This window comes from Neolamprologus multifasciatus, chromosome 7, assembly GCF_963576455.1.
Source record: "Neolamprologus multifasciatus chromosome 7, fNeoMul1.2, whole genome shotgun sequence".
Taxonomy (NCBI): Eukaryota; Metazoa; Chordata; class Actinopteri; order Cichliformes; family Cichlidae; genus Neolamprologus; species Neolamprologus multifasciatus.
The window spans coordinates 716,909-741,908 of NC_140445.1; the positions used below are offsets into that span (position 1 = coordinate 716,909).

General features: G+C 45.3%; 1 protein-coding gene across 1 annotated transcript in view; it reads left to right on the plus strand.

Moving 5' to 3' along the window:
* LOC146513363 (uncharacterized) overlaps positions 1–25,000 on the plus strand; it is a 58,656-nt gene that overhangs the window by 9,195 nt on the left and 24,461 nt on the right. Inside the window, exons 4-6 of the mRNA XM_085167006.1 lie at positions 1,042–1,251; positions 13,529–13,573; positions 14,559–14,681. Of these exons, the coding sequence (XP_085023132.1) occupies positions 1,042–1,251; positions 13,529–13,573; positions 14,559–14,681 (378 nt within the window). The remainder of the gene's footprint in view (positions 1–1,041; positions 1,252–13,528; positions 13,574–14,558; positions 14,682–25,000) is intronic.

Below are 25,000 nucleotides of genomic sequence, written 5' to 3' on the forward strand. Positions count from 1 at the left end.
TAACCCTCCATCCTCTGCGAGCGTTCGCCTTCACCGCGTCTGCAGACAAATAAAGAAACGCAGATTATTGGAGAGGTCGCCGATTTACGTTTAAATCAGATCCGATCTGTCCCGAAGGGGAAGCTCCGACCGAGGACGACGCAACAAATGGAATTACAGCCAAACCGCCGAGCGAGCACGTGGTGAACGACGCCCCGCAGGCCGCCGCTGACAGAGTTAATATGCAGCGAGAGATCTTGAACCTGCAGCGTGTCCATTTCTACCTTAAAATTTAAAACGGGCTTCTTGCGTTTCGTCACTGAAGGCAGGAAAGCCATGAGAACACGTGTGCACTGAAGCAGCTCATCCACCCTCATGCTGCTGTTTGACTAGCCCGCGCTCTTATTTTGAAAGCTTAGGCCCTTCCTGTCTGGTTGGACATGTTTAGTCTGGGAGTCCAAGCTGAGAAACTCCGATCAAATCAAAGCCAATAAAGTTAAAAACAGACTGCTGTTACAGCAGCTTTGCATGACTCACAGCTTAAAATAATCCTTATTTGTTTTATACTCAACTCTTTCTGTGACTGACACAAGCTCCTCCCCTTTTAAGACATCTTTCTGATGATTGGCCAACTTCATCACTTGAAATGTACGCTGAGTACTTTTTCTCTGATTATTAAAGTACACGTTGTTCCAGAGACTGCAGTACTGTTACGTGTACTCTGTGTGCTGTAAAAGTGTTGTCAGCCTCTTTCCACAGCACATGACGAACCTGATCACATGTCCACACAAACATACGACCACGTAAAACGAACAACAATCTGATTGTCGTGTGGAAGCTCTGAGATTTCTTCTTCATTGGTGAGAAAAGTTTATAACTCAGTCGACGTTCTGCCCTTGAAGCTTTGATGCTGCTCAGTCTTTACTGGTAACGTCTGAAACAAGCCCCTGCGTGACTGTAACACGCCAGGCTTCACCGCCAATGTTCAGACATTTTGTTTATCAGTAAGCGTGCTCTCATCTAGTGCTCCAGCTGATCCAACGAGTGCTTGTTGGTCCACAGAGAAACACAGAGATGGCGGCTCGAGGCCGCCGGCCTGACGGATGTTTTAAACCTGGGACTGCGGTCGGAGAAGCATCGCTGCAGAAAGCGGGCGGACCCTCAGACCCGCCAACCTCCAGCGGCGACGGAGGAGACGTGACCTGCTGCGACCTGCTGTCTCTGAGGAGCGACTCGGTATCTTTGGCCAGCGAGTCCAACGTGTTCAGGAGGGTGAGTGAAAGACGAAGAGCCGGGGCGCTCACGCAGACTTTTGTTTCCGAAGCAGGAAATCGGAAATGGCGAGCAGCTGTTGGGATTGGTTTACACCAGCCCGATGCACGATCTGATATCGTCGTGTTGGTGTTGTTCCCAGATCATCATACTAAAGGTTGTTCCAGGATCAACATTGCAAGTGACCAATCAGAATGTTGTGATGTCATACTTTTGCGACTTCGGGAAAAACTGCCGTAAAACAAAAAACTGTACTTAAGCTGCGAGAAACCGCCTTTGTCCGCCGATCAACGGACCCTAACCCTTTAATAAACGCTAAGCAGAATTGATATTGTCCTTGCAACATTGGAATATCATAAATTCACGAATGGGTTGGTGCACAAAAGAATAACGTCACAATAATGTGATTGGTCACTTGCAAAGTTGGACCTGGAACAACGTTTTCATGATGATCTGGGAACAACACCAACACGACGATATCAGATCATCCCCAGCCCGACAGCTGCACCTGCACGAGCTCTGCTGGGTGTTTGTGAGTCTGACAATAATGTTACACAAATCTGTGCACACAGAAACTCACATTATGTGACATCACTCCTCGCTCCGAACACGCAACGCCAAAATAAAAGCACAAAAAATAGGAAATATTTGCTGTAAATAGTTGATTTACAGGTGATTTCTGTGGCTTTAGGCATGAAGAAGAATCACGCTTCCATGATTAACTTATTTGTTTGTCCATCATGGACTGAGCACAGAAACGCTCTGTGGGCAGGTACACATCAGCTATAACATCCATGTCCAGCTCATAGTGTTTCTTACAGTGCAGTTTGCTCCACGATGAGGACAGAGGGAGGGTCTGCATGTTAGTGCAGCTTCTTCCTGTAACGATGGAGCTGCACGATTTTTAAGCATCCAAACATAAAGTGATGTCAGCGGTTCAGAGTGCGGGTACGCCCTCGGTGACATCACATGGTCACTGTTTGTTCAGAGCAAACCTTCAGTCAGACAACACTGCAGTAAATGTTTGAATTTTTGAATGGAGTCTGGTGTGTGGCTACCCAGACTGTGATGTCAACAGAACCAAAACTAAACCGTGAGTGAAACAGGAAGACCCGCCCACTTCTCCACGTTTATCACGGTGGTAATAAAGTGTAACGCACTGATAGAAACTATTGTGTTTAATTACCCTTAATTGGGTTTATCACTTATTAATGGGTGTTGTGAAGTTCGTTGACCTTAAACTAAAGGATGAGGTTGAATGAGGACAAACAGGAAGTGCTCAGGTGAAGTCAGGTGAGCTCAGCCTGAGCGAGGCTCCGTCTACGTTTTCATTCAGGATTTTTAACGCGATCAAATCTGTTTCACCTTTGCCGTCCCACGTTTTAGATCTGAGTAATCACACGTGTTCGCGCCCTCGCGTTCAGCCTCTCGCGCTTACATTCGGACGCCGGCGAGGAAAAGCTGACCCCATCTTGTCGTGATGAACCTAGTGGACTGAACGGACTCCCGCCCTCTGCAGAGGTATCATCATGCTGGCGGCAGGCTCCACATCTCCCCCGCCGAACGAAGCTACGGCGTAATCATAATTCTCTTGACCTCCGATGACCCCTGCGAGGCTCTGACAACGAGGGCCACGCGACACAACAGACGGCGCCGCCCGCTCCAAAATGGCTTTTCATTCCTCGAACAATCACGCTGCGGCAGCGCTGAATGAGAGGGCAGATTACATAAGGCGGGGTTCCCGGGGTGAGATGAGAGCTTTTTCTCCAAAACGCCGCAGTCGTTATCGCTCTCATTAAATTCCTCCTCTGACTCGGCGCCTGCTTTGAATCCATCCATCGGAACAACACGGCGGCGGGAAATTCTCAATTAATATGTTAATGTGTGCGAGATATTTCATCACAGGAAGCAGAGCTCAGCGCGCTCACAGGTTAGCGCCGAATTACAGGAGACCCACAAACAGCATCATCCCAGCCCACAGCGGCGCTTTGGAGCAGGAACGGGCCTGAAGGAGCACCAGGAGGCCCCTCCCACCCACAGAAAGTTTCCATAAACATACTGCTCGCTGTTCTTTAGCTCGTGCTCCAGGCCCGATACGTCCGTGAGACCGAGTTTGTGGATCGGGGATTAAATGAGTGAACGTCACGTGAAGTGTGTGCGCTCACATCGACATCAGAGCTGTGTAAAAATAAAAGCTGGCTTTTTTCTGCCTCTCTGTGCTTTGGAGACGCTTTCTTCTTGTATGCAGACATTTCTAAAGGAAGAACTTTATGCTGTTAAACCATGAATAAAAATTATACTTTTGTGTCTTTTGCCATTACTTTATGCAACCAATGCATGTTTTGACAAGTGGAGTTACATTTTCTATTAAGCTGGTGCCATATGTTAGCCATTCTTTAACAAGGAAAAACTAGTATGTCAAGGACTTTATTGTGAAAAGAACAGGAAGGCCTTTTGGGACAGACCAGAAAAAGACGGACGTAACTTTTACGCCTCCAGATGAGTGTTTTCAGCGCTGCCACCTTGGTGTTTTGAAACCAGGTGGAACCTCCGGGTTGTGACCAATGACTGTAGAAAACATGGACGACGCGACCCCGCCTCCTCCCATTGTGCAAAAATGAAGCCAAAATATCCGCCTGTGGAGGCTGCCATCTTGCAAATTTGGAGCCAGAGGTCGTGTCCAAATTCATGGGCTGCTTCCTCCTGAGGCCGCATTTGTAGACCGATTACGTCACAGCGACGCGCTGAAGGCTGTCCAAATTCGTAGACTCCTCCGAATGCAGCCGACAAATGCGTCCTCCTTTTCCCCGAATTTGAAGGATGGGTCGGGTGTGTCCTTCGTAGCCTACCATATCCCAGAATTCATAGCGCGGCCCAGCCAAGCTCCAGTTTCCAACAATGGCGGCCGCTACTAAGTTTTAAAATTACTCTTACTAATCTTTCTGGGTCACAAAATAAACTTTTAACATATTTTTAGAAAGTAGCTGTGTAAACATCAAATATCTGCTCGGTTTATCAAGATATCGCATATTTGCAAAAGTGCTTCGACGTTTTCGGAGACGTCTGCTACCCACCAGCTCGATAGCTCGCCGGGAGCTCGAGGGTCACTGATGCCGCCGAGAACGGCACAACTCCCGGCACATCATTTTCAGATCACCGCGGACTTTCGCTGCTCGGGTTAAACGTAATATATAAGTCACTTAGACAACCTAAAAATGTTATTGGTGGGCTTTTTTCAGTGTTTTGTTTGTTCGTGAGTAAATCGGTTTGGCTGAGATTAAAGTTATTAGATTAGATAAAATAAAACTTTATTAATCCCTCGGGTGGGTTCCTCCTTGGTTTTCACACAGCTGAATAAACGTCAAACAGAAAACTGATTAAACAGAAGTGTGAGACGGTCGAGAATTTACGCCAGTGTCCTGTTATATTTTAGACAGCAAGGAGCAGACGGCCGAGTTTATTAAACTCCACCGAGACAGCGGTGACGCTAATCAGAAGGCTAGACCGTCCAATTTCACAGCCGTTTACTTCCAGCCTACCCGACCTTCTGAGGACCCGGCCCACGTAGACCGCGAAGGCCGGGTCCTCAGGAGGATGCAGCCCATGAATTTGGACACGACCAGAGTCTGCGCAGTAGTGACTTGAGGTGGAGCGACTGTGTAACGCTCCCGCCCACACAGCCGCTGGCCGTGACCACAAACACGCCCCCTACACTTTTTACGTAGCCCGGCCGCTCGAGTTTTTTTGCTGGTTTACCGCGACTGACGACTCGTTTATTTAAGGTAAATACAACCACGTCACTGTTATAAAAAAGACACACAGCTCATCATCTTATAGTTCTAAAATCACTCTGTTGTTAACTTGTTAGTTAGATTAGCCGCTAGCATACGCACTGTGTTGGAGGCTTGTTGCTAGCTAGTTAGTGATGCTACACATTTGCTACTCTAATAGAGATTGAAAATGTGACGTCATTCAGGGGTAAAACCGCAAAGAATTCTGGGAACTCGTGGCAAGAGGTACTAGCCATGCAGGCTTTCAATTGAAATCAGTTACACAGCGATAAAAAGAAACAAAAAATGGCAAGAAGCTGTTGCATTATTAACTGCAATTATTACTGCAACATTACATTTAAAAACTGTACGTTTGAGTTAAAATATAATTTATAATTTTAATAAATGACAAATTAAAAAGGCATGAACATTTTTTTTTGTATCGAAAAAATATCGAACCGTGACACCAAAACCGAACCGTGAATTTTGTGTATCGTTGCACCCCTAATATATATATATATATATATATATATATGTTTTATATTCAGACCGTATATTTGATTGATTCTACACAGGTGTCAAACAGGTTTCCTCCGGTTCCTAATTAAAAAATAACAGCTAAACTATTTCTGGCAGCTTATAGAATTACAATAGAATATCATTTTATAATATAGACTTATTTTATTCTTAAAAAGAGAAACACTTTGTCTAATATTATGCTCATTAAACAGAAGAATACATTTTCTTATCAAACTCTGTTTTGGTGAAGAATAGAAAACCTGACATTCCTATAAAATTAAAAATAAAATGATAAAAACAGGTAGAGGAGCCAAGTGCTGCTCCTAGTTTCTCCGAACACATACAGAAGAACCAGATTCATATTAAATGAAAGTTTAAAAAGTAAATTGAAAGCAATAAAAATTGTACAATAAATTTATTGCAACAACAATCATAATATAAATGTATCACAGCAACATTTTTAACCCTCACGGGTCTTTAGAGCTCCAGCTTCCCAGCATGCATTGCACTAAGGTTAAAACTCAGTTTTTCCTCGCATGCACACAAAGCCTTCTGATGTCTTTTTGTTGTTGCGATGAGTCTGAGGGGAGTCTGTGATCAACACTGAGACAAACGGTGATGGAGACAGCGCTGCTCTCCCCGCGCTCTCTCATGTGAATACCTGCAGTTAAAGATGAAGACACGAGCCACCCCTGTCACAGAGGAGAAGCTCTGACACGGAGAAAAGGACGAACCGGAGCTCCTCTGTAACGCAGGAAGCTGATTACCTGAATAAGATGCGTAAAACAATGACAGGATAGACGGGAAACCACAGATGTGGAGTCAGTGGACAAATCAGTCAGACTGCTGGAGATGCTGCTCAGATATGAACAGGAAAAGTTGCAAACACGTAAAGCCACATTGAGCCCAGGTGTAATTAAGCCCCGCCCACACCAAGTCACATGTAACAACACCTCAATAATCCAGTGTGTCCCTGAGCTGTCGGAAGGATGTTCATTACCGAAGCAGCTTCCCTCACGCACACCTGATTTAACAGGTAATAAAAGTGTGTGAGGCTGAAGACCCTCCTGAGATGAACACTTCGCGTTTAAGCTTCACACAGAGGCGGGATTAAGGAGTCAGGAGCACTTTAAGTAATAAAGCTCAGTTCTGCGTCAGTGGACGGCGCTTCATCAGAGTCGCTAATGCGCTTCTATCCGTCTCGCTGGACTGTGTAGGCGCTTTTAATTTCCAGACGGACTCGCCGAGCCGTGGCTGCGGGGCTCGCCGTATAATTATAGGGGAAGCCCCGCCCCCACGGCGTCCTGCCTCCTCCTCATAATAAATCATTGATGGCTGCAGACTGCCCACTACTTGGTTGCATTGCAGTTTTACCCTCATTATGTATCACTGGGACTGAGATAAGTCAGCTTTCATCAGTAATTTGTGTGTTTGAGTTCATGTTTATCCTTTAATGATAAAAAATGGTTGTCTTTAATAACCTTATTACAATAAACACTCGGTGGTGGATGACTTAACAACAGTTATTGGTCTGTATTATCATAGAGGGGGTTGATGACTAACATTAGCCAGGAGAAAGAGCTCAAACCAAGCTGGGCGTCCTGACGTAGCCGTAGCGCCCTCTGAGGGTTAGCTCATGGTTTTTGACAGACTTGATAAAAACTTGTTTTCTTTATAAAACATATTTAGTATAAATTTTATTTTGATCCACTCTGTAGTTTTTATTTGTTTTTTCTTTCTTTTTTTGATGGATAATGTTTCAATAGCAAACTTCTTTTCCTGGTTCGTCTGTCATTTTTATTTTCGTCCTATCTTTTTTATCTCTGCAGCCTTTTTCTTTCTTACTTTCCTTTTTTATGTAACAGTGACTTTAAGCTCTGTGTCTTTAGTTCTGAGATTATTTCTCTGAGCGGCCTTTGACACTGGGACTCCTCAGCCTTCACCTCCTCCTCCTCCCCGCCTTTTTTAAGCGGTTGCCCACTCTGCAGGACTTCACTGCTCTGTGGTTTGATGGAGCGGCTTGTAAACGCCACCAATTAGGACGGGCGATTGGCATACAAAGAGGCCGCTCCTGAATAGTGATGAGAAGTGGGAGGCTTTCCTCCTCAGGGGATCTGAGGAGGAGAAGGAGGAGAAGGAAAAGCCAGGCGGCCGTGTTTTGACAGCCTGAATAGACGGAGCAGTGGAAGTGGCTGAGGAAGGCTTTTGTTATGCTAACTGCTGGCTAACGGGCCCTTATTCATGTCTCCTCGACACCGAATGACTTGATTTAATTATCTTGTTGCTTCTCGTGGAGGAGAAGGCTTCAGGACGGGAGCAGCGGAGGGTGAGGATGATGAGGGAGGGGGGAAAGGTCACTCTCCAGATTTTTTTGTCTTGACAGGATGACGCCGCGAGTGTCTCCAGCTTTGCAGAGGCACTATGTAAATCTGCGCAGATGTTTCCATGTTTTAATTACATGTAGTTTGAAAATCTGTCATCTCACCTCACTTCATCACATCCACGCTATTATTACACATCCAACCCTGATACCACAGGGAAGCTGCTCTGTGCACACGATGCCCCCCGCCCCCCCCCCCCCCCCCCCCCCGCACCAAAGCTGTTTGAGGCCAGGTGGAAGTAGTTCACACGGTTTCATTATTTTATGTACGGTTATTTTATCCTGATCAATTCAAACCTTTTAAAAGCTGCGTCTTACAATGTAACACTGGCACGAAGCAGCTTTTGTTTCACTGACTGCAGATATGATGACTTTAAACTACATGAAAATACCTGAAACAGCTTCTGCTGGTCCCACAGTCGTTTACTGAGACTCCTCTGTGAGTGTGAGTTGGACCACTAATGAGGAAGATGAAGAGCGTCCTCCTCCTCTCCAGGGATTCACGCTCCTCCTTACCAACAAACCAGCACTCTGTTCCACACAGTAAACGTCCATCATAGGACGTCATCCTGCAGAGCTCAGAGGGCTGTTTTTTTCATTATTACCCACAATCCTTTGTGCCTCTGTGTTTGTTTTCACTGAATGTGGAGCAGTTTTCTCAGAAGAACATGCAGACGTTCATCTCCGATTCTAACCCTCACTGTCAGAGAGGCGTCTGAAGAACTGTCTTCAATGAACAAGAAGTCCTGAAACTGGACACTGTCCAAACAAAGTCCAATACCAGTCTGAAACTAGTCTAAATACCAGTCTAAAACTAGTCTAAATACCAGTCTAAAACTAGTCTAAATACCAGTCTATAACTAGAACAATACCAGTCTAAAACTAGTCTAAAATTAGTCCAATACCAGTCTAAAACTAGTCCAATACCAGTCTAAAACTAGTCTAAAACTAGTCCAATACCAGTCTAGAACTAGTCCAATACCAGTCTAAAACTAGTCTGAAATTAGTCCAATACCAGTCTAAAACTAGTCCAATACCAGTCTAAAACTGGTCTAAATACCAGTCTATAACTAGAACAATACCAGTCAAAATCTAGTCTAAAATTAGTCCAATCGCAGTCTAAAACTAGTCCAATACCAGTCTAAAACTAGTCTAAACCTAGTCCAATACCAGTCTAAAACTAGTCTGAAATTAGTCCAATACCAGTCTAAAACTAGTCCAATACCAGTCTAAAATTAGTCCAATACCAGTCTAAAACTGGTCTAAATACCAGTCTATAACTAGAACAATACCAGTCAAAATCTAGTCTAAAATTAGTCCAATACCAGTCTAAAACTAGTCCAATACCAGTCTAAAACTAGTCCAATACCAGTCTAGAACTAGTCCAATACCAGTCTAAAACTAGTCTGAAATTAGTCCAATACCAGTCTAAAACTAGTCCAATACCAGTCTAAAACTAGTCCAATACCAGTCTAAAACTGGTCTAAATACCAGTCTATAACTAGAACAATACCAGTCAAAATCTAATCTAAAATTAGTCCAATACCAGTCTAAAACTAGTCCAATACCAGTCTAAAACTAGTCTAAAACTAGTCCAATACCAGTCTAAAACTAGTCCAATACCAGTCTAGAACTAGTCCAATACCAGTCTAAAACTAGTCTGAAATTAGTCCAATACCAGTCTAAAACTAGTCCAATACCAGTCTAAAACTAGTCCAATACCAGTCTAAACCAGTCTAAATTTTAGACTACTTCTAGACTGTATGGGACTAGTTCTAGACTGGTATTTAGATTAGTTTTAGACTGGTATTGGACTAGTTTTAGACTGGTATTTAGACTACTTCTAGACTGGTATTTAGACTATTTCTAGACTGGTATTTAGACAATGCCAGTCTAAAACTAGTCTAAATACCAGTCTAAAACTAGTCCCATACAGTCTAGAACTAATCCAATACCAGTCTAGAACTAGTCCAATACCAGTCTAAAACTAGTCTAAATACCAGTCTAGAACTAGTCCCGTACAGTCTAGAACTAGTCCAATACCAGTCCAGAACTAGTCTAAAATTAGTCCAATACCAGTCTAAAACTAGTCCAATACCAATCTAAAACTAGTCCAATACCAGTCTAGAACTAGGCCAATACCAGTCTAAAACTAGTCTAAATACCAGTCTAGAACTAGGCCAATACCAGTCTAAACCAGTCTAAATTTTAGACTACTTCTAGACTGTATGGGACTAGTTCTAGACTGGTATTTAGATTAGTTTTAGACTGGTATTGGACTAGTTTTAGACTGGTATTTAGACTACTTCTAGACTGGTATTTAGACTATTTTTAGACTGGTATTTACACAATGCCAGTCTAAAACTAGTCTAAATACCAGTCTAAAACTAGTCCCATACAGTCTAGAACTAATCCAATACCAGTCTAGAACTAGTCCAATACCAGTCTAAAACTAGTCTAAATACCAGTCTAGAACTAGTCCCGTACAGTCTAGAACTAGTCCAATACCAGTTCAGAACTAGTCTAAAATTAGTCCAATACCAGTCTAAAACTAGACTAAAACTAGTCCAATACCAATCTAAAACTAGTCCAATACCAGTCTAGAACTAGGCCAATACCAGTCTAAAACTAGTCTAAATACCAGTCTAGAACTAGGCCAATACCAGTCTAAACCAGTCTAAATTTTAGACTACTTCTAGACTGTATGGGACTAGTTCTAGACTGGTATTTAGATTAGTTTTAGACTGGTATTGGACTAGTTTTAGACTGGTATTTAGACTACTTCTAGACTGGTATTTAGACTATTTTTAGACTGGTATTTAGACAATGCCAGTCTAAAACTAGTCTAAATACCAGTCTAAAACTAGTCCCATACAGTCTAGAACTAATCCAATACCAGTCTAGAACTAGTCCAATACCAGTCTAAAACTAGTCTAAATACCAGTCTAGAACTAGTCCCGTACAGTCTAGAACTAGTCCAATACCAGTCCAGAACTAGTCTAAAATTAGTCCAATACCAGTCTAAAACTAGTCTAAAACTAGTCCAATACCAGTTTAGAACTAGTCCAATAGCAGTCTAAAACTAGTCTAAATACCAGTCTAAAACTAGTCCGATACCAGTCTAGAACTAGTCCAACACCAGTCTAAACCAGTCTAAAACTAGTCTAAATACCAGTCTTCAACAATTCTTCCCTCAATCATTCTAATACAGTCAGTCTGGAACACCTTTAGTCTTTACCTGGAAACATCAAACAGTGTCAGCTGTATGCTGCACATGTGCTGCAAGACTAAACTTTACGAACGTTTGTGGATGAAAAATCGAGACGGCCCCGCCGAAACCCTTACAGTCGCCGACAGCTGCAGACATCAGTGTAGCTACGTTTCCAGAGGTTTGACACAATGGATGTAGGCTTGACGGGTTTTCACTCCTCGACTCGGTTTCTATCCTAACAGCAAGTGTGGAGTCTGGGGCGTCAACTGTACTTTTATTTTCTCCCGATGACACAAAGAGCGACTGGAGAAGTGAAGAGGACTGCGAGCGACACAATGACTGAAACAGCGAACATGAAAGGGATTTATTCAGGGAAGAAATGAAAGAATAAACGAACGGCGCTCGTTAACACGCCGAGAGGAGACCCCTCCAATCTGCCAAGCTCACCACAGACTGTAAATAAATATGTCAGGTTGAGAGATGAAAGCTGCCTCATCCTCTCAGAGTCCTCTGAAGTGTGTTTTATCGAGCCTTTGAGAGCCGTAACCGTCTTTTTAGGGATTTAATGGATTCGTTAGATTTTAGCCTTTAGCGCTCCTTCAGGGAGCATCACTGTCAGTCTGCTGGAGCCTTACATGATGTTCACACAGCAAACACATCACAAATGATCCCAGAGATAATTATGAATGCATGTCCTGTGAACGCAGGCTGCAGGTCCACTCAGGAAACAAACACCAATCAAAAATCATTCAGCATCAGGAAAAAATGTGGCTGCATTTTTTTTTTGAAAAGTAAACTAATTTAGGAGAGTTGTGTAATATTTGAAAAAAAAAGAAGTAATATTTTAATCTAAAAATAAAAAAACACTGATATTTTATGACATTCAGAAACATGTAAAAACAAATGTGAAGAAAAAACTGGATACTTTTCCAAGAAAACCAAAATCCGGCGTGGAGTCACCCGTCGTCCTACAGCATCACTCAGACTTCACTGATCGGCTTTGTGCTCACACGCTGCCAAACGCCATGAAGGATGTTTCAGAACAATTAATAATGTTATAAAGTTTTAAAATACAGTGGTCCCTCGCTATAACGCGGTTCACCTTTTGTGGGCTAGACTATGGTCAATCAATCTCGTGTACAGTACAGAATGCGTTCAGCTTGTCAAGTTTACATAAATCTTCGATCTCTAAAGTGTGACTCTGAAGTGCTGCACTGCAAGTTTGTAAGTTTTCTCCCAAACAAACACTGTCGACGAAACGTTTTGCACCATCAGAGGCTCCTGCGGTAGGAAGATGCTAACCATCGCACAAACAGTTGGACTTCTGGACATGCCAAAGCAGTGGTTCCCAAACTTTTTTTGCTGGGCCCCCCTTTGTTTTATAAGAAAAATGCGTGCACAAACACAACCACACACGCCCATATTTTGCTCCATTGCGGTTTATTTCACACCTCAAACATTTAGTAAACAATTAAGCAATTACAGGTAATCTGCAATAAATTACAGGTAGTAATAAAATAAACTACTAACTCTTTTACGCTGTGTCCGCACCTACACGGGTGATTTTGAACACGCAGCTGTTTCGTCCATGTAAACGGCGTTTCGAATCACCGAAAACGGAGAATTTTTAAAACTCCTTCTTTTGCGTTTACGTGTGGACGAGGAATACAGAGTTCGTCACGCCACATCAATAAAATGAAGTTGGTTTGGAAACATATTCAGCGATGCTTCATCTCCTGCTTTGCGTTTCTGTGAGCGCCGTGCTGGCAGTGTCCAAGCGTTTTGTTTTTTATTTTTTCCCTTTTCTTACCGTGCCCCCCCCCTCCCCCTGCAATGGCTCTGTGCCCCCCCTTGAGGGCAGGCCCCACACTTTGGGAAGGTCTGTGCTAAAGGCAGAAGTTACCATATTTTTTGGATTATAAGGTGCATTAAGGAAACAAAACAGTCAGATAAGTCAAACTTTACTCGTCTCCTTCTTGCTTTGTCTCCATTGATTCGTTAATGATTCGTTACTGTTGAATCCTCTGCAGCTGCTTTGATCTTTGGTTTCCTTCTATAACACTGGACTTATTTTTCTACGAAGGTTTAAACTTTGAGAGTTTAAACAAGAGAGAAAAGTGTGAAAATGCTCATGCCTGTGTGAGAAAGTGTATAAACTGTGTGGCGAGAGGTTTCACAGCCTTAAAACATCTATAATAACTGTAAAAAATAAAGTTGGCTACTTCGTGGATTTCACCTATCGCTGGTTATTTTTAGAACGTAACCCGCGATAAGCGAGGGAGCGCTGTACGTCAAAGCAGCAGAGATATTTTGTGCTGAGAACTCAGATTCTGTCTGATTTCAGTGCTAAAAGTTTTCTGTGAATGTTGACGAGTTTGTGTTGTTGTTGTTTGGCAGAGCGAGGAGGACGACACGAGGAGCGTCACGACGTCCTCCGTCATGGTGAGACACAAAGAGCCTTCGCTGTGTGTGTGTGTGTGTGTGAAAGAGCTGAAACAGACCCTCCCCCGATGCCGTTCCCATGGTGATATCCCATAATGACACAGCGCCGGCTGCTCATTGGTTGTGATGGCCTCCTGCTGCTGTCTGACTGGACCCAGCAGGAAGTGTCCGCCTGTTACTGGGCTGTAAGTTTGCAGAGCGACAGTTTAGTTATTGATTCACGTCCAGATCGCTGATCAATGTTTGTGGCGTCAGTTTGTTGGATTAACCAGCGTCTGCTGCGACACCCGTTATACTTTACTGACCGAGGTAAAGTCCAGCCTCTCAGTCCAACACGAGCTCCAGACCAAGTCTGACTAAACTGCTGTCTGGTGTTCATGAGTGCAGCTCTCGGTTGGTTTCTGAGTCTCAGGCCTTCGCACGCCTACAGCGGGCTGAGCATTTCCTCTGCAGCTGACTGAAAACACGTCTCTGTGCTGGAAACAAGTTTTAAACGTGCACTGAGCTGGACGTGTTTTCTTCCCGCTGCATCAGGGTTGACTGCGAGCCGTTAGCCGTGTCGCTCGCCGCCACGGCGTGCCATCAAGCTGAAGGACGGCCTCCCTCTGTGCCCGCCCAGGCTGTGTAATTAACACGGAGCTATCAGGTAAACAGTGAGGACAGCCCGGCAGGCCTCTGATTAAAGGCCTGGGTGGTGCTTCGCAGCACCCCGCTGGCCAATAAACACCACTAATGGCGTCAGGATCCCCGCTCGCCCGCCTTGGCTAGAGGACAACGAGGACGCCAGTTTATGACAGAAAATCGAGACACCAGAGGAAATGTTACAAAATCAGTTTTTAGCATCAAACTGAAAGTTTGGAAGGAAAACGTGTTCAAATGTCAGGGGGCGGGGCTTCATCGCTTCTTCATTGGTGTTCGGTGACAGTTTAAATACAGATGGAGGTCACCTTCCTCTCCTTTCCTCTCCCTCTTCTTCCTCCCCCAGTCTCTGTTCCACAGGGTTTCTCTGGATCCTCTGGAGAAGGAGTGGCTGAAGAGCTGCGCCGTGGGGAACGTGGCCACCCAGCGCCGGCTGCTCGCTCGGGAGCCCGGGCTCGTGCTAAAGAAGGTCCGCCTCAGGTCTAGTCTGTGCGGTGCTCTGACGCAGAAGGTGTCATTTAGTGATTAGTAGCTGCTGGGTTAAAGCCATCAGCATCAGTGTTTGTTACACACAGCGGTGCATTAGCTGGAGCGCGTGCAGTAGGACTTATAGGCGGAGATAGTGAGCACGCCGCTATTCTGATTCATCCTCTAAACACTTGAACTCTTTCCTTTTTCCTTTCCTCTTTTCTCACCTCGTCAGGATTTCATCACCGTAAGTAAAACTTGTCCAGGTCATATTTTCATAGAATGACTGAATTATTTGTTTCACACGTGCAGCTCAAAGAGCTTCATGGAGGGTTAGAGCACAGAAAGGTCACACGGGCCGGTCTCCCGTGGAAATATGTGCATTCACCAACCAGCTGCTGGGTGGTAGCTGCTGTCAGTGGGTGGAACCCGTCACAGAGAGGTTTACCATGCTGCACTGAAAGCCTGTTGCCCTGCATAGAAGAGGCTGACTTGTCTGCTCGAAGTATAGCATAGCATCTTTATTTATAAGGGTTAGGGGTGCTACAAATATAAAACAAAGAGAAAACAGTTTAAATTACATGTAGAATATCTTAAAATTAAAAATAATGTAATTAATAAGAAACATTAAGAGACATCAACAAGTGCTGCTGTGCTGAAAGCCAAAGTAAATAAATATGTTTTAAGACGTGATTTAAAAACAGATCAGGAAGGTCCTGTCTAACATGTAAAGGCAACTCACTCCACAGTTTTGGTGCTGCCACAGCAAACGCCCGACCCCCTCTGAGCTCACGATTAGTCCTGGGCACGCTCAGGAGGAGCTGGTCTGCAGAGGGGCAGCATTGGACAGACATTTAAAAACAAATAAAAGCAGCTTAAAATGATCCTAAAATGCAATGAAGTGAATATAAAACTGGGTGATGTGCTCGCATCTACGAGTGGCAGTTAAAAGACGTGCAGCAGCATTCTGGACGAGCTGCAGTCGAAGAACAGAAGATCGACTCCCCCCCCCCCATGAGCCACGGGGCGATCGTGGCTCAAGAGTTGGGAGCTCGCCTTGTAATCGGAAGGTTGCCGGTTCGAGCCCCGGCTTGGACAGTCTCGGTCGTTGTGTCCTTGGGCAAGACACTTCACCCGTTGCCTACTGGTGGTGGTCAGAGGGCCCGGTGGCGCCAGTGTCCGGCAGCCTCGCCTCTGTCAGTGCGCCCCAGGGTGGCTGTGGCTACAATGTAGCTGCCATCACCAGTGTGTGAATGTGTGTGTGAATGGGTGGATGACTGGATATGTAAAGCGCTTTGGGGTCCTTAGGGACTAGTAAAGCGCTATATAAATACAGACCATTTACCATAATGAAGAGAAGTACAGTATGGTTGCCTTCACAATAAGAACTGCACCTTTGGAAATGTTTTGGTTGCAGAGTAAAAACACAGCCGTTTACGTTGGTGCAGCACCGTCTTTGTGGCTGATTTCATCTGGTGACAGCAGCAGCCACCGATCTGGTGACACGGTTTTCTCCAGCGACCGGAGGTTTCCAGAGAATCACCGGCTGGTCTCTGACCGAGTTTTCTTTTACTACATTTAACCAAAAACAAGTGAAAACCAACAATTAAACATCAAAACCTGCAGGTCCTCTGACGTCCAGCAGAGGCAGCAGTGAGTCCTCACAGGCAGCTTCCTGCTAAGCTTCGCCTCAGCTCAGACCATGAACTGACCTCTGGACCCAAACTTTCAAAGCTCCCAGTCTGCCTCCTAACTTTGTTGTGTTGTTTTGGACAGGAAGCGCCTTTAATCTGAAGCTCTCTACTGGAAGCAGGAAGTAGGCGTGGCTTTACTTTTGCAGACAGTAATAATTGGTTCATTTAATAATAAGTGTTCCTCTGGTTCCATGCTGCAGCCTGCCGCTCCACCTGAGCTCTGCCGTCACCACGCTGTCAGCAAACGTTGATAAATGGCTTCAGAGCCGGACGCTTTCACAAAACAATTGGCTTAAGGAAATGAAATGTTCAAAGAGCAACAAAGACGTTAGTAATCTGCTTATTGAAAAGAAAGAAAGGGGAGTGCAGCTGAATGAATGGAGGGGGGGTAATGATCCTATTAGTTTGGATAAGAAGCTGCTGAGAGTCGGGCAGCATGCGAGGACGAGGATCAGATAAACAGAAGACCGAGGACGGAGGCTTCATGGTTACTGTCAGGACCGTCCTGAGTAAACGCTGACGTGTGAGAAGAGCTGTAATCATTTCATGAGTAGAGCTGAGCTTATAACAGCTTCACTTAAGCTAACCGAGGAGTCACACTGTACACAGAAAAAATGATTTTGTTCAATGAAACCTGATCCATGAAGACTTTAACTGTGGTTATATTCACACTTACATCAACTCTCTTTATGCAGGCGAAACATGTTTGTACCTACAAACTCTTTAATTCTAGTACAAAATGTTTTATAGCAGACTGCCTGCATCCACAAGGTCAGGTAAAAAGCTCTGAACGGTGGAGAAATGCTCCAAAATAAAGAAAAATTCATATAAAAGCACAAATGATAACAAAATGAAGCTAGCATGTGGAACCACGGGTAAAACATCCATCCATTGGGTGGGACCATCATACGTGGATTTAGGTCCAGAGACCGGTCAGCGACCACACGGTAACCTCCAGTTGCTAGGAAAAAATGTGCCCTGGGGAGTGGTTGCTGCAGAACACCTGCCTGTTATTGCACCCACTTGTAGTTTGCATGAATTGTCATTTTGTTTTTGAGCTGTGCTGAAAATAGAAAAAGTGTAATGCAAACTGAAACAGAGAAGCTCCAAAAGTTGATTCTGTTCATCTGGACGTAGCGTTTTCTGGGAGAAACATTTCGTCACTCATCCAAGTGACTTCTTCAGTCTCAGAGACTGAAGTGACTTCAGTCTCTGAGACTGAAGTGACTTCATCCAAGTGACTTCTTCAGTCTCTGCGCCTGAAGTGACGTCATCCAAGTGACTTCTTCAGCCTCAGAGACTGAAGTCACTCATCCAAGTGACTTCTTCAGTCTCTGAGACTGAAGTGACTTCATCCAAGTGACTTCTTCAGTCTCTGAGACTGAAGTGACTTCATCCAAGTGAATTCTTCAGTCTGTGAGACTGAAGTGACTTCATCCAAGTGACTTCTTCAGCCTCAGAGACTGAAGTCACTCATCCAAGTGACTTCTTCAGTCTCTGAGACTGAAGTCACTTCATCCAAGTGACTTCTTCAGTCTCAGAGACTGAAGAAGTCACTTGGATGAGTGACGAAACGTTTCTCCCAGAATACGCTACGTCCAGATGAACAGAATCAACTTTTGGAGATTTATTTTCCTGGATGATTGAGAATGCATCAAGACGTGAAACAGAGAAGGTTCACCTTTAAAATAAAACTTCTCACCACCAAAACCAGCAGTGAAGGGAGAAGGACAAAGGGACGCTGTGCAGCCAGAGATTAATAATAACTATTTTTCTGTCATTTAATGGTCGGGCATTGTACAGCTACAAGCATTTCACCCCCATGTCATACTGTGTATGGTTGTGTGTGTGTGACAAATAAAATTTGAATTTGAATTTGAATTTGAACTAATGATTAAATGCAGAGAGGTGTGTAAACACATAGTGACTGACAGGTTTTATTGGCTTTATCTGAGTTAAGAAGCAGAAAGTTAGCGGCCATCCAGGTCTTTATGTCTTTAAGACATTCCTGCAGTTTAACTCATTGGTGTGTGTTATCTGGCTTCATGGACAGATAGAGCTGGGTGTCATCTGCATAGCAGTGTAAATGTATGCTATGTCTTCTAATGATGCTGCCTAAGGGAAGCATGTATAATGTAAACAGAATTGGTCCTAGCACTGAACCCTGTGGAACTCCATAATTAACCTCAGTGTGTGAAGAGGACTCTCCATTTACATGCACAAATTGGAGTCTATTAGATAGATATGATACAAACCACTGCAGTGCAGTAATAAATATAGCAGCACTTCGACTCTTGAATGAGTGAAAGGTCATGACCAATGAATCAACCTGACGGTTTGTTCCACGTTAGTTTGGACAGTAGTTTAGCAGCCGGCAGCTTTTCTCCCTCCTGTTTTCAGTCCTGCTCTCCTGTTTTGTCTTTTATCCTGTCTTCCTTCTCTCACCCCAACCGGTCGCAGCAGATGGCCCCGCCCCTCCCTGAGCCTGGTTCTGCCGGAGGTTTTCTTCCTGTTAAAAGGGAGTTTTTCCTTCCCACTGTCGCCAAAGTGCTTGCTCATAGGGGGTCATATGATTGTTGGGCTTTTCTCTGTATCTATGAAGCGCCTTGAGGCGACATTTGTTGTGATTTGGCGCTATATAAATAAAATTGAATTGAATTGAATTGAATTGAATTGAATTGAATTGAATTGAATTTCACTGTGAATTCATCGGCTTCTGTGTTTCTCTTTCCGGCTGCGCTGACGGCCTCCTGTGATGCAAACCTGCTGTACATGAAGGGGGTGAGTTTGGCTTCATAACATGAATCATCTGAACACAACAGAACACCTCTGCCTTCTGCCTCAATTAGCCGAGCGCCCATATCACAGAGAGCAGCTCCCTCACCTCCTGTCTCCCGTCACCATGGCGAGTTTAAACGAGTCGGACGTTCACGTGAGCAGAGGGCGGGGTTAATGTAAAATTCAGTTCATGTAAACAGGCCTCACTCAGACGTCCAATCTTCTGCTGTTTGTTTGAAACACCTGCAGAAATGCAGCGCTGCGCTGCGAGCCGTGCAGCCCTCTCTTCAAAGAGGCTGACAGCTCTGACAGCCTGCCATCAGGTTAATCACAGCAACATGGACGGATTACCGAACACGGCGTGCACAGAGACGCCGAACCACCGCACGGAGACTAAACCTAAAAGCTAAGAAGCACAAATACGAAGAAACACAAAACAACGACAAAGAGACAGAAACGGACACAAATATGGAAAAAAATTTAAAAGTCTGAGATTTTATCAAACTGATAAAATGAAGAAACGCAGCAACAACTCGACCTTATCGCATGTGCGTCCTCCTGTCTGTGGTCGCTCGTTGTGCTGTTTTGTGTCTCGGGGTCTGGAGATTTCGGGGGGCTCAAACACGCCGGCGCCGAGTGGCCGTCCGCCACGCGCCTGGCCGTCCGCCGCGCGCCTTGGACGCCGCCGCGCGCCTTGGACGCCGCCGCGCGCCTTGGACGCCGCATCGGGATGGCGGGTCCACGCTCATTAGGCCTGCGTGCAATTGGAGCGGCCCAGCAGCCAGACAGCGGGCGTGTGTAATGATATTGTAATTACATGGTAATTAATATCTGAGCAGACAGCGAGCCTGAAGGGAGGCGGCTCGGCTCCCAGCAGATGGGAGGGACTGATAATTTCTCCACAGCCATTCGCCGGAGCCTCTGTACTTTTATTTGGTGGCGGTTTGATTTCACGGTGCAGAGCAGAGGATCTCGGGAACGGCGAGATTGTCCTTGTTTGTGAGCGGCGCTCCTGCATCGATCTGTGGTTTCCTTTCTTCTCCTGCAGCTCTTTGAGACCCCGTCCCAGCATATGTTCCTCACATTCATTGTTAAGTCAAAGTGTGACTCCACAGCCAATAAAGAGCCGGCTTTGCAGAGCGCCACATATGGCAGAGCTGTTGCAGGCTGTCTTTGAAAACTCTACACAAGCAGAATTTCACACAGCTCTAAGCTGCCTATTCAAGAGCTCCGGCAAACGGACCCCTCCATATGGCCTCGCCTAATGTGCCCCCCCCTCCATTAGCTGCACAGACCTCCCCGTGCAGAAATAACAACATTAATGGCGTAGCCCTCTCGCCACTTGACAGCGTTGCTCTCCTTTTCATGCCTCGCTTGATCAAAACGGGAGTGAAGCTGACGCCTTTCTGATGTGCTTTTTGCCTGCTGCTTCCAGGCGAGCGGCGCTAACTCATCCCGCGCGTCGCTCCTCCACCTCCAAAGGGCCGACAGATGCTCGGCACACCGAGCCCGACTGTTGGCAGGCAGTCGGCGGTTTGTGCCGGGTCACTGTCGGCGCTACCCCCGGATCTGTGCGAGGACAACGGCTGTGAGCGTCTCTCGGAGGCCCGAGCGTCCCGCTGAGGCGGACAGGTGTCTGTCATGTTTGCAAATGTGTAACACGGAGCTTTTGTGGCTCGTTGAGTTGGCCCGTGTTCTAGTTGGCTCGTTAACCATTTAAAGGAACAGAAAATCCCTGCACTGTGCACGACCCAGAGACCCTGCATCCAGACAGCATGCAGGTCTGTCAGTCTGCCGTGTGTTTGTGAGGATGTCAGAAAGAAACTCATTCAAACTAACAGATTCTGGACTCTAATTCAAGCTGATCGTTATTCAGATGCATCAGTGCTTTCTACTCGTCCAGATCAGTTTGACTCTTCATAACACGAGGCCTTCGGCTCATCAGCATCGCTGCAGAATAATCTGCTCTGAGAAGAAAAGCATTCGATGTTTGAGTTTGGAAAAGTAAGTTTTGCCTCTGATTGACTCGAGGAAATGAATAAATGTGTCCTCTGCAGTCTTGCACACCTGCCTGTGTGAGGCTGAGGTGGAGGCACGAACAATCTGGTCGAGTGTTGGAGGAGGCCGGCGGGTGAGGCCGGCTTCAGTTAGCACCTTTTAATGAAAACTCTGGGCTCAGTGGTCAGTCTGCACCTCGCCGCCAACACGGGCACGCCGCCAAAATAAACCTCCATGAAGCATCCTGTGGACACTGACAGGTTTTTCCCCTCCTGTTCCTGTGATGGCGGCGCCCCGCTCGGTTTTCACGCTCACGGTTGTTGGCTGAATGAGGAACATCAGTGCGGCATAATTAAATGGGCGGAAAACAGCAGAAAACGATGTTCAGGCTGTTTAATCCAGTTTAGAGCAGCACCACGAGGGAGGGGGTCCAAATAACAGGACCAGGAGGAGGAGCTTCTGATGAAGCAGTGTGAGGAGGAAACGCAGCATCTTACCAAGGACTCGCTTCAGGACGACTTTAACATCCATCAGAATGAGTCATAAATCTGCATAAATGTTTGCTGTATTAAAGCAAAACGAGCTCCGATCCTCCCTCCGGAGGACTGATGAGTTGTGTGGGATTAAATATCCACAGACATCAAAAACCACTGCAAGTAGTTAAAGAAGGGCAAGAAACTCCATTAAAAAAACAGAAAATGACCACGATTCCTCCTACATTCACTTTAATATTTTTCCTTGCTCCATGTAGGATTACAGTCTGATATTTGAAACAAGCCCTTCATTCTCCCACTAAGTTTAACGTTTTCTGTTTTCTCCTCTTCCACTCACTCGGACACACAGTTTGTAAGTCCATCTTTGTGTCTCTGTGTGCAGTGTTTGTGCCGTAGTGTTAGCACAGCTACCAATGAGAACTTTACACACAAAGAAAAATAAAATACTCTGAAAAGTGGATCTGCTGCTTTCAGCTCCACATTTTTATTCCTGGACTTCACCAGAGTAGCTTTCCATGATTCACGATTCAAAATAATCCCTCTATATCTGACAACACTGTGCCTCAGTGCAGCCCCTCAGTGCACCCTCTCTCTGAAACTAGCTGTTTAGCTTCTCCCCTTCAACCAGCTATCTTAAGATTAGCTAGGTTCTGGAAGCCTGCTGAGGGGCAGCACCCAGTGCTTAAAAATAGAACTAAACAATGTAAACTTAAAAATGTGGAGAAGAAGAGTCAGTCCACTTTGATGGTTATTGGAGAGCTCTTATTGTCTTATTCCCAGAGTATCAGTTACTGCTGTTCTGTCAAAGGTCATCATGAGCAAGTTCAGACATGTGCAGGAAGTCTTTCTCTCTGATGGACTGGTGACCCATCCAGAGTGTACCCACTCCCATACCGGAAAAGATGGATGGATGGACGGACAGACTGACGGATGGATGGATGGATGGATGGATGATGGGTGGGCAGACAGATGGACAGATGGATGGATGGACGGATGGATGGATGGATAGACAGATGGATCGATGGATGATGAATGGTTGAATGAATAGACAGATGAATGGATGGATGGATGGTTGATGGGTGGGCAGACAGATGGATGGATGGACGGATAGATGGATGGATGGATGGATGGATGGATAGACAGATGGATAGATGGATGATGGGTGGGCAGACAGATGGACAGATGGATGGATGGACAGATGGATGGACGGATGGACAGATGAATGGATGGATGGTTGAATGGTTGAATGGATGGATGGATGGATGGATAGACAGATGGATGGATGGACTGACGGATAGATGGATGGATGGATGATTGGTGGGCAGACAGATGGACAGATGGATGGATGGACGGATGGATGCATGGATGGATGGATGGATGGATAGACTGATGGATGGATGGGTGGATGGATAGATGATGGGTGGGCAGACAGATGGACAGATGGATGGATGGACGGATGGATGGACGGATGGACAGATGGATGGATGGATGGATGGTTGAATGGTTGAATGGATGGATGGATGGATGGATGGATGGATGGATGGATAGACAGATGGATGGATGGATAGACAGATGGATGGATGGATGGATGGTTGAATGGATGGATGGATGGATGGATGGATGGGTGGGCAGACAGATGGACAGATGGATGGATGGACGGATGGATGGATGGACGGATGGATGGATGGATGGATGATAGACTGACAGATGGATGGATGGATAGATGATGGGTGGGCAGACAGATGGACAGATGGATGGATGGACGGATGGATGGATGGACGGATGGATGGATGGATGGATGATAGACTGACAGATGGATGGATGGATAGATGATGGGTGGGCAGACAGATGGACAGATGGATGGATGGACGGATGGATGGATGGATGGATGGATGGAAAGACGGATGGATGGATGGATGATGGGTGGGCAGACAGATGGATGGATGGATGGATGGATGGATGGATGAATGATTGAATGGATAGACAGATGGGCGGATGGACAGATGCATTGATGGATGGATGGATGGATGGATGGATGGATGGATGGATGGTGGGCTGACAGACACACGGACAGATGGATAGACGGAAAAACGGTGACTTCACTCTGACTTCCTGCTGCAGACTTCACAGCTCTGTAAAACTGCACCAGTGTTGCTGCAGCTGTGACGGATTGTTGACCCTGTGGGAGGGGAACGTGTCGGCTTATCTGAGCAGGATGAAACCATCACCCACAGTCAGAGTTAATGTGAGCTCGCTCACTGAGCAGATTTAAATACAAATGTTTCTAAATGTTTGTCCCTCGCTGTGAATGCACTCGTATCCTCGTGTCCTTCACACAGCCCGCTTATTCAGATTGATTAGAGCACATTAAGAAACACAATTAGCGGCACATTCTAATACAACACACAATGGCGATGGGATAACTGTCCTTGAATGTGGCTCTTTAGCAGAGAGTTAAGTCCTGTTGGGTTAAATTAAAGCTCACATTATCTCACAGCAGTTTGTGTGTCTGCGTGCAGCTCGCAGCCAAATCTGTTTAAACTAATTAACCATGAATTCACTTCAAAGCAGGACTTTCTGCTCTCAGTCTGAGGTTTCTACCAATGTCCTCAGCAGACATCCACACGTCCCCTCTGTGGGTGAGGACCAGAGGCGGAGGCAGACATTTGATACACCCGGGGCCTAGCCCTAAAGGGTAGTATGCATGTGGGTTTAATTAAAAAACTAGGACTAAACCAGACCCAGAACTGATCCAGAATTAAAACAGGACTACAACAGTTCAAAATCAGGACTACTTAGGATTTAATCAAGTGAGAACCTGAATCAGAACTAGATGATAGTAGCACTAAAAGTCATCATAGACCTGCACTACACTTATTGTTTAATTCTACCAAAGTCCACTGTTTAGATTCAGAAACGTTTATATAATTATTTTGCCTTGTTGTGCAAATAAGCTGCAAAACTTAATAAATATAGAGTTTGAAAAATAGCAAACCTAAAAAGAAACAATAGTTACGAGATACATGAGTCCCTATGATACGGTGATACTTTTGGTAAACAACCATTTGACTAACAGGTGTGTCTCACCTGCTCTTGTTCCTCTCTCTCTCTGTTCCTCTCTCTCTCTCTCTCTGTTCCTCTCTCTCTCTCTCTCTCTCTCTCTGTTCCTCTCTCTCTCTCTCTCTCTCTCTCTCTCTCTGTTCCTCTCTCTCTCTCTCTCTCTCTCTCTGTTCCTCTCTCTCTCTCTCTCTCTCTGTTCCTCTCTCTCTCTCTCTCTCTCTCTCTGTTCCTCTCTCTCTCTCTCTCTCTCTGTTCCTCTCTCTGTTCCTCTCTCTCTCTCTCTCTGTTCCTCTCTC